The sequence below is a fragment of the Mytilus trossulus genome, chromosome 7 (genome assembly GCF_036588685.1).
Source record: "Mytilus trossulus isolate FHL-02 chromosome 7, PNRI_Mtr1.1.1.hap1, whole genome shotgun sequence".
NCBI lineage: Eukaryota > Metazoa > Mollusca > Bivalvia > Mytilida > Mytilidae > Mytilus > Mytilus trossulus.
In genome coordinates, this window is record NC_086379.1 from 17,091,087 (window position 1) to 17,104,400 (window position 13,314).

Below are 13,314 nucleotides of genomic sequence, written 5' to 3' on the forward strand. Positions count from 1 at the left end.
TTTTTAAACAGTCTTTGGGGGGGAATCAGGCCACAGACCACAATTAATTCCTCTATCAGTTCTTTCTCATCATTAAAAAATTGCACCATGCACTTTTGTCAATTTTTTGTGTGTGTGTAATGTATAGTCCTAGTCCAAATATATATCCAAAATTCAGAGAGATGGAAGCAATCACTTTTACAAATTTAGCCAATACACATCCATACCCCTATTGACAAGTCAAGAGATGTTCCGAAAACTGTGAATATTACCTTTTTGCACTTGGCATAATCACTCATTCCATATCAAAATCAGTTAAAATACAACATCCAAAAATTTATTTCATCTCTCTTCTTTCATTTCCACCCAAAAAAAAAAAAGAAATGAGTAAGGAAGGGAAGAAAAAAAATTAAGGAAAAATACACTCTAATTAAAAGGAACTATATTCGTGGACAACGAAAAGCGGGGTCATTAATTGCGGTCTTGGGCCATCATATGAAAAGTCAATTCAAATACATATAGATTATAAAAAATTATATGGGATATATATAGATGAAAATGTGACAAAACAAATTTCCTAATACTGTACAACAACATTTGTATGCATACATGTATAACAACTTATAATAGAATTTGCAGTAACTTCTTTTTAGATTCGCTTCTTGTGTTGATGCAGTTACAGTCAAACCTGATTAAACCGGACCCTGAATAAACCGGTTTCCTGTCCATTCCGAACGAAAATGAAAGTCCCATATTTTTCCATTCAAAGTCTTTGTTAAAATAACCTTTGTAAACCGGACCCTGTGTATTCCGAATTCCGGTCTAATTATGAATTCTCAATACTCTTTTAATTACATTAATTATTACCTGTCAAAACCGGTTTGTCTAATTGATTTTAATGATCGACATGCAATCAAAACATATTTGATAATCAATTAGTCAGGTGTCAAACTGTGAACCTACAATCGTACAGTAGTCAGCTGTATTATTTATTAAAACATTATAAACGTGTCGATTAAACGAAAAGACACACCGAATATATCTTGGATTGAACTTACGTTTTAACTTGGATAAACAAATTTAAATCACGAAGTAAGAAATTCTCATCGTGATTTCGAAATCCTGGGTTCCCTTTTGTAAACCCCTAAACAAATGACCTTGATAATGAAAAACACCCGATGGCAACAACTAATGGACTCTCGTCTTTCATTCCAAACAATGCGAGCATGATGATGCAAATGCAAACAATGAAAAACGGAGTGAAAGTATTTTAATTTATCAAATAATTTACAATCAGAGAGAACTTTTACATGCAAAATGTCGGACGTCGGACGTCACAAGACATTAACTTCCGGTCAAAACGGAAACCTGAAGAAACCGGCTCACTGTCCAAACCGGCCCTTTTTCATAGTCCCGTAGCCGGCCGGTTTATACAGGTTTTACTGTATATAGAAGAGAATATCTAAGTTTAATACATTTGTATATTATAAACAATTCACAAGAATTAATATTTGCTTTCTTTTTCTACTTATAAAAGTTGAGTAAATTTATTGATCATGAAAACTAGTTGATTTACAGAACTGTATTGCAAAAAGCCAACCATAACTTGTACTTCTTATTAGTATATAAAGAATCAATAACCCTGCCAAATTAAGGCAGAAATTATGTCAAAATATAGACTAAATTTATTCCCCCAACATGGTAGGATCAAAAGGATCAAACTGCTAATTTGAAGCTATAATGGAAAAGAACAGATACTGTTTTACTTCATGACATTAAATTTCCTACACACACACATGACAAACTTAAAACAAAAGACCAGCACTGTTATTGTGGTTCTTCATATTAAAGTTACATCCTACTTTATAGTTTGTTTATGAGACTGGCAGCAGAAGTGCCTGTATTAGAAGATACACTGATGAGAGTGTTAGTCATAGGACTCTCTCCAGATCTACCTCTTGGACCTGCTGAAAGTGTGGACCTGGCAGACCAGCTGATTAAAAGGGCTGCATATTTAAGTTTAGATGGTCAGTGTTTGTTTTATTGCAATTATATACTTGTTAGGAAAATGAATATAATATGAAGCTTTTCCTCCTTTTTTTCCCTTTTTATTAGAAAATGACACTTAATTGAAATGTTAGAATTATTATTTGTTTAATGTATGATATTTCTAAAAATATCTGTTGCCTTCTTTTTATGATAGTATGTAAAAGTAGTAATAAACAACTCTTGTACAAGCTTTAAATAAAGTTTTTATAGTGAGAAATCAACTTTAACTATAGATTAAGGAACGGTTATTAACTTTATAGTTGATGTGTTGTCCTTGGTTTTAGGCTGTATCCTAGATTGGTTTTCTCTCTATCAATTTATGTTATTTGTGCATTCCAATGAAAATATCATGTCAATGGCGATTACTGAGTTTGTATTGTTTTGTTTTAGGTCAAGTAGTCTTACAGATGGAGAGACTGGAGTTGATTGATGCCTTACTGAATCTGTGTTCATACAGTCACCCAGTAGATATAACATTACCCAAGGGGTAAGGTCATGATTATGCCTTATCATAAGGCTTCTAAACATCATGGATAGAAATTTTTTTTTTAGACTGTTGATTATATAAATGATATAAATTAGATCCAAAGTTCTGTCAAGACATTGTAGCCATGCTGCAAAACTATCAAGAAAATTATTCTGAAATTAACAGCCAATTGAAATCTTACAAATTCAAACCACATATTTATTTTAACAACATGTACTTTCCTTATATCTGTAAACCTTTATGAAAATTATCCAATTTAAAATATTTCAAATTGCTATTTTCAGATATAAACCACCTACATTAGCTATTTCTAACTTATACTGGAAATCCTGGGTCATTCTACTGGTTTTGTCTGCCTTCAATCCACGCACATTTGGCCTGACATCGTGGGAGAATTATCCAACACTGAAATGTATGATGGAAATGGTTATGACAAAGTAAGTATGAAACTTTTTATTACAAGTTTGTTATTTTAGACATCATATCGAATATAAAAACATAATAAATAAAGTATAATCAAACAAAACAAGTCTTCTGTGGAAAAAGTAATTGCACATAATGTTGATGCAAACTTAACATTGCTGAAAGATCTTTTTTAAGAAAACCATGAGATTATAAACAGCAACTTGATCAGTTGTTAATTACTAAGACTTCTGATTTATAAAATAAACAAAAAAGTTGTTAATGTATGTGTCATTTTGGTCTTTTGTGGATAGTTGTATCATTGGCAATCATACCACATCTTCTTTTTTATGAATACTGTTAATTCAGAAATTTGTGCAATGTTTTTATTATTGTTATTATTGCAAAAGGGATGGATTTTGCAAAAAACACAATAAAAAAGTTGCTTTTGAAATTTCATAAGTAGTACTTGTATACAAATGACTTTTTCAGTAATCAGAATTGATATGAAATTTCCATTTGTGTTCAAAGTACCATAGTTGCAATAATAAATGCACCCCAAAGTTAATTAATATACGGTAAATTGGAATCAGATAAGTATAACATCTTATATTTTACAGAAATTATGTATTTCCACCGCCAACCACAGTAGTAGAGGATAAAACTGTCAGTGATATCGTTGATCAAGAAAGACAGGTTAGTAAAATAAGTAGATATGTCACCATTTTGTGTGGGTAATTTGTAATTGCGTTGGAAAGACATCTAGTTTTGTTAATAAAAAATAAAATCACAAAAATACTGAACTTAGAGGAAAATCAATTTGGAAAGTCAATAATCACATGGCAAAATCAAATAACAAAACGCATCAAAAACGAATGAACAAGAACTGTCATATTCCTGACTTGGTACAGGCAAGTAAGTGTATGATAGTAAGTTACAAGATCTGGGCCACTTTTGGTTTAATGTGACCTATTTTATGCAAAATTACAACATATATACTTTCAAAATTTCATTAAAATTGAATTTAGCAATAGCAATAGCAGGTGCATTAGTGTTGTGAGTCATTCCACTCTTTTTTGCCCCATTTATGGGCCTTATGTTTTCTGGTCTGTGCGTTTATTTGTATTTCGTTGGTTCGTTTGTCCAGCTTCAGGTTAAAGTTTTTTTTGGTCAAGTTTTTGATGAAGTTGAAGTCCAACTTACATGTAGTACACATGTTTCCTATAATATAATCTTTCTAATTTTAATGCCGAACCCGAATTTTGACCCCAATTTCACAGTCCACTGAACATAGAAAATGATAGTGTGAATGGGGCATCCGTTTACCATGGACACATCCGTGTACTATGGACACATTATTGTTTTATCATCGTTTGTTAGTTATTGCTTAACCTAATTGTAAAAGTTTAGGATAACAAATGATCACAGTTTTTACTTTACTAAGATTTTAAATGTTTGAAAGTACAATGTTGAATTAATTTATCTTATTTTCCTATTTAGATTGGAGAACAAGAAAAACAGCAGATATTAGAATTTGAAAGCCATTTAGCTGCTGCATCAAGTAAAGTGACCATCACCGAGGCTAACAGTTTGTTGATAGCACAGCTGACCTCCATGGATCCTAAGTAAATCTAACATTTATATTTTTTTTAAAAGTAATAAAATACACTTGTAGAGCAAGTTGAAAAAACACAAAAGAATAAAACACAACCAAAAGGAAATAAAAAAACATTAGGCCAACAATAGTTAATAAATTACAAAATAAACCAAAAAATGAGTATATTCTTATGCTAATTATACAAAAATTTTAAATATATATTTTCAGATAATTTGTATTTTTTGAAAAAATATTTGTACTTAATAAAACATTACTTCTTATATTTGAATTATTTTCCCTGTCTTTTCATTAGTGGAACAGCCAGGAAACCACCGACTTCAGTCTTAGAACAGATAAAGACAATTAACGATACCCTACATATTGGTCAGAGATTGTGTAGAAGCAGACAGCCGGACTTCTTGTTAGATATCATTAAGAGACAGGTAAACAATTCTAAGATTCATTCACTGTAAATTCAAAAATTATTGCGATTTCATTAATGCGAAAAATGTGACAGGGTTATAATCGCAATAATTCAAACTCGTCACATTTTGAAATTTTTCATACGAATTAAACAAAGATTTATTCTCCTATCTCAAAAATTAAAATCGTATTTTAGTCTAAATTTCAAAATCCCCAAATTAAATGCAGGCAATAATTTCTGAATTTACAGTACTTACTGAAGGAAAAGATATTTTCTCATTTTTGTTCAACAGATTAGTTTTATGGAGAATCAAAATTCTTCTGGTATTTTTTTAAGTGGATAAATCTTTAAAGCAAAGATTTGTGTTTGTTTAAAATTTATGCTTTCTTTTATATTAATATTGGGGTAAATGTTTTATTGAACTATACCAGAAATGGGTTTAGTTAGTGCTTTGAGGCCACAAGTAATAAAAGTTTGCATGGGTGGTTGAAGAAAAAAGTGTCTCCCATCCCCTAGTTTGTTTTATTTTGTATTATGTAATTGTGATATTTAGTATATATACTTTTAAAATAGAAACACAATTTTATGTTATAAAGTATGCATGTTTCATATGGACCTTTGTTTTTGTTTATCAGTAAATGTTATCTTTTGATATTAACTGTAATATAATTTTGAATTCCAGGGTACATCTAAGTCTATGCCATGGTTGGCCGAGTTAGTAGATGGGAATGAAGGCTCACTACAAGTTCTCCCTGTGCAGTGTTTGTGTGAATTTCTCTTACAAGATTCTGAATCGGCCATGTTTGATCAAGATGAAGAGTCATCACATGTGGAAAAACATAAGAGAAGACAGGTGAGACACATTACTGGGGATTCATTAATATTCGTTCGATACTAATATTCATGGATTTTATGTGGGTATGGGAGAACCAAGAATTTAAATGTTCAACGAATTACATATTTTCTTAAGGAGTGAATGCAGACTTTTGGAAATCCACAATATCAAATATCGACAAAAATGCAATTTTTCTTCAATCCAAGAAAATTGGTACCCATGAAAATAAATGAATCCACAGTTTATATATTTTGGGGATTGTACATAAATATAAGCAGATGAAAAATAATTAATGCTATGCTCTATGCTCAATTTAACATAAGAAGCCATTATATTTGTTAATATCTATACACAGAGTGTTAGCGAGGTGTAAAATGTTGACAAATATAATGCCCACTTATGTTAAAATTAGTATAGAGCAAAGCATGATAAATTTTTTTTCGATTCTTGCAGGAGAATTTAGAGCATTTGATTTTCGAAGCAGATCTATAATACACTTTCAAAGGCATCCATTTTGAATTGAGGAAGCCGAAATGTAATAGAAATTCAATGGTTCAAAAATAAACAAATAAACAGATACATATGAAATTACTTTTCAAATGATTTTATTTAATTACCTAGTGAGCAACACTAAAACAAATGTCCATTTTGATTTCCAACATTGTTTAATACACAGCTGACATTGCAGTTTCAATTGTGACGTCAATCACGTGCAGTACATGTTTTATTGAAATTAGAATCTAATTTTCTACATTCTGTTACAGAAAATGAAGAAAAAAGAGCAGTTATTGAAACATCTTCAAAACTTGGTACATGGAGACTCTGACCAGGAAGAAACAGCAGGACAAGTTCTGGACTACTTCCTCAAGAGGTTGTCATCACAGCAACCATCCAATAGATTACTGGCTATAAAGGTAAGTTGCAGCACTTCGTAAATTATATGCATCCATTTTTTATCTCTGATTTTAATGTAGAAAAGTATCCCCTGATGTCAACTTAAACTTCATGGATTATCAGAATCAGTGACAAAATAGACTTGAAAATAAATCCTTGCAAATAGATTTTGCATAGGAAATTGTGAAATTTAATCTGAAGGGGGAATAAAGGTATGATTAACACGTTCAAGCAAAAGGAAAAACTTTTATTTTTACCTAAAAAATATTAAAAAAAATTATATTTTCCTATACTTGTAATTTCAGGGACTATGGATGGTGTTGTCACAGAAACCTATGGAGGAAATGATAGATATAGATTATACCAACCAATCAAAACATAGCTGGCTCCTCACAGATCTACCTCAGATTCCTGTATTCACTCAAGTCAAAGAACAAATATGTGTTGCTATTAGACAGGTATTTATATTCATTGGCAATCCATTTATGTTTCCAAAAATCTCCAATACATTTTAAAAACACACAGCAAATATGATTAACACTGTTAATCGTCCTTTAGATCAGTATAATTACTGATTAAAGATGCAGGCTTAAATGTGCCTTTTGTCCTCAGGACTCATCAGTGGCACTGGAACAAATCAGCTAAGAAATAGTTGATATTTTTTTGCTTGTTAAGTTTATCGTACAAAAAAATACTGCAACATATTTAGAGGACTTTTCATTTAAATGAAGATTTTTCTGATTTATCTTATTATTACAACTGTTTATCAAATACAGAATATTGTTGTTTACAAAAAAAAAGATAATAAGTTGCCCATAAACGGAATGATATTTTCAAGTGATCAAAAGTATTCTTTCTGAAAAAATTTAAATGATAAAATAAATAAGCTAATTGATTGAATATTGTATTTTGTAGGCTTGTCAGATAGAGACAGATCCATCTCTCATTAGTTCTTATATAATATTCTTATCTACACAGTCCCAGGATCAAACTCTCCACCAGTTAGATGATGTTGTTGTCGTAAGTACTGTTTCCTTAGGAAGCTATTAGCCAATAAAATAGCTTGTTACTTTATCATTTTTACAAGTCTACTTTGACATCTATTTTAGAATTATTGCGAACCCAGTTTAACCTTTCCATAGATTCACCTGATAGTTACCTGTCCATTTAAACTTTTGGCAGTTCAATTGTCCCATTGAACAAATACAACAGGTATTGTTCTCAGTATAGTTTATTTACTCAGACCTTTAAATTTTTTCTAAGAGAAATCTATCACTCATTGATTAATCTACCTGAGTAAAAAATGTATCTGCTAAATTAGATGGAAATTACATGTTTACTATTTATAAAAAAAAAATATATGAGTTTAAATGTATTATATTTTCAATCTGTTGAATGTAAACACTGATTCAAACATTAATAAAAGTTGATTTCTGAAAAAAAATCGATATTATTCCTATTTTGAAAAAAAATTGATAAAAAAAACCTAAAAATGTTGATATTTATATATTAACGCCTTTTTAATAGTAATCTATAATTAAACAAAAACTAAAAGATGCAAATTTTCATACGAACAATACTTTTTTTTAACACAGATTGAAAAAAATATTAGAAATGTTTGATAAACACGAAATCATTTTTTTTTATGTGAAACATGCAATTTCTATCAATTTAGCAGATACATTTTTTACTCAGGTAGATTAATCAATGAGTGATAGATTTCTCTTAGAAGAAATTTATAGGTCCGAGTGAATAAATTATACAGAGAACAATACCTGTTGTATTTATACCCCATGCAACGGGTTGCGGAGGTTATAATGTTTTTGACCCGTCCATCAGTCTGTCCGTCCGTCAGTCCTGTTTCTTGTCATCGCAACTCCTCTCAAACCACACAACAGAATTTCACGAAACCTTTTCAGATAATAAGGACATACTATGTAGTTGTGCATATCGACGGGAAATTGCGATTCAATTTTTTTCTATGAGTTACACCCCTTTGAACTGATTTACTTTAATGTACTACTGCAACAGTTTGTCATCGCAACTCCTCTCAAACCACACAACAGAATTTCACGAAACCTTTTCAGATAATAAGGACATACTATGTAGTTCAAAATGGATAGGCTTCCTACAGTGATTGTAGGTGACTTTAATATCAATGTTTTGAAGGAATCAAATAACTTATTAATAAAAGCATTGGCTACAAAAGATTTCTGTCAAGTTGTGCATTTACCTACTCATATTTCTGGTTCCTGTATTGACCATATGATTATACTAAAAGACAAAGTATACGATGCTGGAGTTATCCCTGTTCCATATTCCTAACATGCTGCCATTCAATTTAGGATAAATATGTGAAGGTAAGCATTTGATTGTGTTCATTTTACTTGCGAAGTGAGATTTTGTTTCTCCAGTGACAATATGAAGACGTGGGGTATGTGAGCGTGCTCACAAAGGTTCTTTAATTGTTCAATGGGACAATAGAACTGCCAAAAGTTTAAATGGACAGGTAACTATCAGGTGAATCTATGGAAAGGTTCAATTGGGTTCACAATAAGATAGATTAGAAGGTTTTTTTTCGCCATCTATGATAGCAGAATATCAATCTGGATCTGTAATATAGTTCTTTTGTGAGATTTTAATTTTTTTGTTGAAAAATGTGTGATTTATCTTACAATTACAAATGTTTTAATTATTTTTTCATATTACCATTTTAATGCCCCATTTATGGGCGTTATGTTCTGTGCGTCTGTCACTCCATTCCTTTGTTCATCCATCTGTCCAGCTTCAGTTAAAGCTTTTGGTCAAGGTAGTTTTTGCTGAAGTTGAAGTCCAATCAACTTGAAACTTAATAAACATGTTCCTTATGGTATGATCTTTATAATTTTAATGTCAAATTAGAGATTTTACAACATTTTTACAGTCCACTGAACATAGAAAATGATAGTGCGGATGGGGCATCTGTATACTATGGACACATTCTTGTTATTAACCATATTTTAGAAATAAAAAATTGGTTATTGATTTGGGTCTTTATGACAGACTGGCGGTTGGCTGCCTACAGTGTTTGTGCATTTACCCTTGAATTGTTCAACCAAAGCTCAAAGATTGAAAATTGTTGTTTCCAGTGGTGTCCATACCTTAAGTCATGAACTGTTCAACCAAAACTTTTAAATTATAATATGTTGTTACTGTGTTACTGATGACAAAATGGAGGTCAAGTTCAATATTGATTATTTTCACTTTCACCATTCAGGAAATATGATCCTTGTGATACATGTATTGAAAAATGCCAGGACTCAAATAAATATTAAAAAATCTGGTTTGCTGTCATTCTGACAGTCTCCTGTTCCTTTAAAATTTATATTGAATAACTCTGAACTGTTTCTTTTGTAGGATATGGCACAGCTAATAGTGGAGAGAAATACAATAATCAATCATATATTACCAGAGGAAGGGAGAGACAACTCCGCCGAGACACATCAAACACTCAAATCTCTTATCATTCTGTATAATAATTATCTAAAGAAAGCTACAGAACCACAGCAAGAAGGATATTCTTGGGTATGTATGATGTCTTGGGCTATTTCTACAGACTATAACTTGTGGGTAATGAATTAGTTTTATATTGGGAATGTATGGTGCACTGGACAAATTTAATGAAAAATCCAGGTGTTGAACAAAAAACATTTATACTCATAATATGCTGCAAGCAAATACAAATTAAGAAAAACAATCCAAGGGAAAAATACAGCCAAATTTATTTCTGAAATTAAGAAAATTTGGGGCATGAAATTACTTCTTTGCAGTATCTAAAAAAAAAATTATTTTTTTGTAGTCCAACACTCAGGACCAGATCTTACTTCAATGGAAGGAAGGAGATTCAGCAACCATGCATATATTAGTGGTCCATGCTATGATTATACTGTTAACATATGGACCTCCCAATTGTAAGTACTTGTAAATAACTTTAAGGGAGGCCTGCATATTACCCCGTCCTTTATTGCAAGTGCCAGTCAGAGCTACTAATTTTCTGGCAAAGCCAACAAAATAATTGATGGTTTCATGTTAGATAGGCTAGATAGAGTATGAGGTTATATAAAATAGGGGAACCAAAATTACAGGAGACTTTTCCCTCCTCGTCCGGTATTTAGAAAACGCCAATGTAATGCTTCCGGTTTCTCTGGAGTTATCAACCTATTGTTGAGTAACTAACTGACTTCCGAAAAGGCAACATTGCATTTTATGAAGTAGCTTTCCCTCTTTCTCTTCTTCTCCTTGACAAAACGAAAATGTACAAGTCGAGAACATCTGAACAATTGATTAATGGAATACATACTGCAGACAACATGTTAAACGACAAATTTTAGTGCACATCACCTAGCAACCACTTGTCAGTAATTTTTATTGTTAAATGCACGTTTATGAATGATTACTGAAAACTTTTCAAAAATACAGAAAATTTGATATTTTGTTACTGATTGGGACAAAAGGGGGTTGGCATCTATGTAATTGCCGTGATATAAAAGTAGTTCTTGCTCTTTTCAGTTGTTTTAAAACTAAAAGAGTTTAGCTTTGGTTGAAATTATTGAAGGTTTATTGCTATAAGACATACATTCAATCATATTACATCAAGCATACTGAAATGCAATTAAGTATCTGCAAAAAGAGAATTTTCAATAATTTACATGTAACCATCTGCATTTCTGTTATTTTTTAAATTAAGGTGACAGTCAGTATAAAGAACTACTTGATACTTGGTTCCCAGAAGGCGGCAGTCCTCCCTCAGCCTTCCTGCTGGATACATCAGAAGAAGCTTTACTGTTACCTGATTGGTTAAAACTTAGAATGATCAGATCACATGTTCTACAACTAGTTGATGTTGGTAGGTTTAATGTATTGTCTGCATTAATTAGCATATTCACGTCATGGTGTTCCATGATTATTTAGATTAAACATTTTTATGTTAAAACTCCTGATCAGAAAGTATTCAAATGGTTGATTATTTCTTTGTAATCATGAATATACATGAGATATATGATGTTGTATGTTAACCAATCAACAATCTATCAAAAAGCTGATTGATGATAGATAGCAATATTTAGTGTAGACACAACAAATGAAAAGAGACAACTAAGTTAATAGGTGTTTTCTATATTGTGCTTTCCTTCCTTCCAACCTATTTGCAGGCTTCTGTTGTTTTATAATGGGATAATCTGTGTATTTATACATATAGGTGTAGTTTTTTATGCCCCATTTGTTGGCATTATGTTTTGCTTTTTTGCTTTTTTTGTTTTCATGGTTTTGTTGGTTAAATGTATTTTGTGTATGTTTATATTATTTGTCACAAACTTATTGTTCAGAGTTTATATGACAATAAATATTTGAATTGCATTATGTTTTTCAGTCTGTGTGTCCTCTGTTTGACCATCTGTCCTGCTTAAGTTTTTGGTAAAGGTAGTTTTTGATGAAGTTGAAGTCCAATCAACTTGAAACTTAGTAAACATGTTCCCTTTGATATGATCTTTCTAATTTTAATGCCAAATTAAAGATTGACCCCAGTTTCACGGTCCACTGAACATTCAAAATGATAGTGCAAGTGGGGCATCCGTGTACTATGGACGCATTCCTGTTTCTCCTAATTTCATAGACCACACAAAAAAGAGTTAACCACAGATATTACTATTAATTCTAATGTGCATACCAATAGCTTGAAAGTTCTAACTTTCTTGATTGTTGATAACACTGAAAAATGTATTTGATGTGTTTATTTGTTTTAAATCTTTACAGCCCTACAGGACATAGAACCAGGTCAACTTTTATTATTTATCCAGTCCTTTGGTATACCGGTAGAGAGTATGACCTCATTACTGGCCTGTCTGGACAAAGCAGTGACCCTTGACCCTGGACTGCTGGAGGAATCTGTAGAAGATAAACAATACATGGCTCAACTTATAGAGATACAGCACATGAGAGGAGCAAAAGGGGGAGAACTCTTCTACAATTTACTAAGACAAGGGGACCTAGCCACTAATCTTGGTAAGTGTAGTGCTACGATTTATTAAGAATACACATAAAAAGTATAATGATGTTCTGTGTCACAAACAAGGGGACCTAGCCACTAATCTTGGTAAGTGTAGTGGTAAGATTTATTAAGAATACACATAAAAAGAATAATGATGTTCTGTGTCACAAACAAGGGGACCTAGCCACTAATCTTGGTAAGTGTAGTGCTACGATTTATTAAGAATACACATAAAAAGTATAATGATGTTCTGTGTCACAAACAAGGGGACCTAGCCACTAATCTTGGTAAGTGTATTGCTACGCTTTCTTAAGAATACACATAAAAAGTATAATGATGTTCTGTGTCACAATTAATGGCTATTGAATGCTTTATCTTAGTTGAAATAAAAAAAACTTTGCTGCCAATTTACAGAGCTAGATAAGTCTGTTTTTATTTTGGGTTAATATAAATTTAAGTTATTAACTTTTACACTTAACAAAGACTTATTTGGCAATCAAAATTTGTAAATTTGATGAAATAAAAAGATAGTAGAAAAACAATTCTGTATTAATTAGGTATTGTAGATAAGAAATCAATTTCATTATCTAACATGATTTCCTTGATGGGAAAAAAGATTAGT

At 31.4% G+C, this 13,314-nt stretch overlaps 1 protein-coding gene across 1 annotated transcript in view; it reads left to right on the plus strand.

Annotated features, from left to right (window-relative positions):
- Window positions 1-13,314, plus strand: part of LOC134724729 (integrator complex subunit 1-like) — a 50,155-nt gene that overhangs the window by 15,644 nt on the left and 21,197 nt on the right. The window contains exons 14-27 of the mRNA XM_063587924.1: window positions 1,849-2,006; window positions 2,419-2,515; window positions 2,800-2,952; window positions 3,538-3,613; window positions 4,418-4,542; window positions 4,828-4,957; window positions 5,621-5,791; window positions 6,538-6,687; window positions 6,973-7,125; window positions 7,583-7,687; window positions 10,064-10,231; window positions 10,506-10,617; window positions 11,394-11,552; window positions 12,458-12,706. Coding sequence (XP_063443994.1) covers window positions 1,849-2,006; window positions 2,419-2,515; window positions 2,800-2,952; window positions 3,538-3,613; window positions 4,418-4,542; window positions 4,828-4,957; window positions 5,621-5,791; window positions 6,538-6,687; window positions 6,973-7,125; window positions 7,583-7,687; window positions 10,064-10,231; window positions 10,506-10,617; window positions 11,394-11,552; window positions 12,458-12,706 — 2,006 coding nt within the window. The remainder of the gene's footprint in view (window positions 1-1,848; window positions 2,007-2,418; window positions 2,516-2,799; window positions 2,953-3,537; window positions 3,614-4,417; window positions 4,543-4,827; window positions 4,958-5,620; window positions 5,792-6,537; window positions 6,688-6,972; window positions 7,126-7,582; window positions 7,688-10,063; window positions 10,232-10,505; window positions 10,618-11,393; window positions 11,553-12,457; window positions 12,707-13,314) is intronic.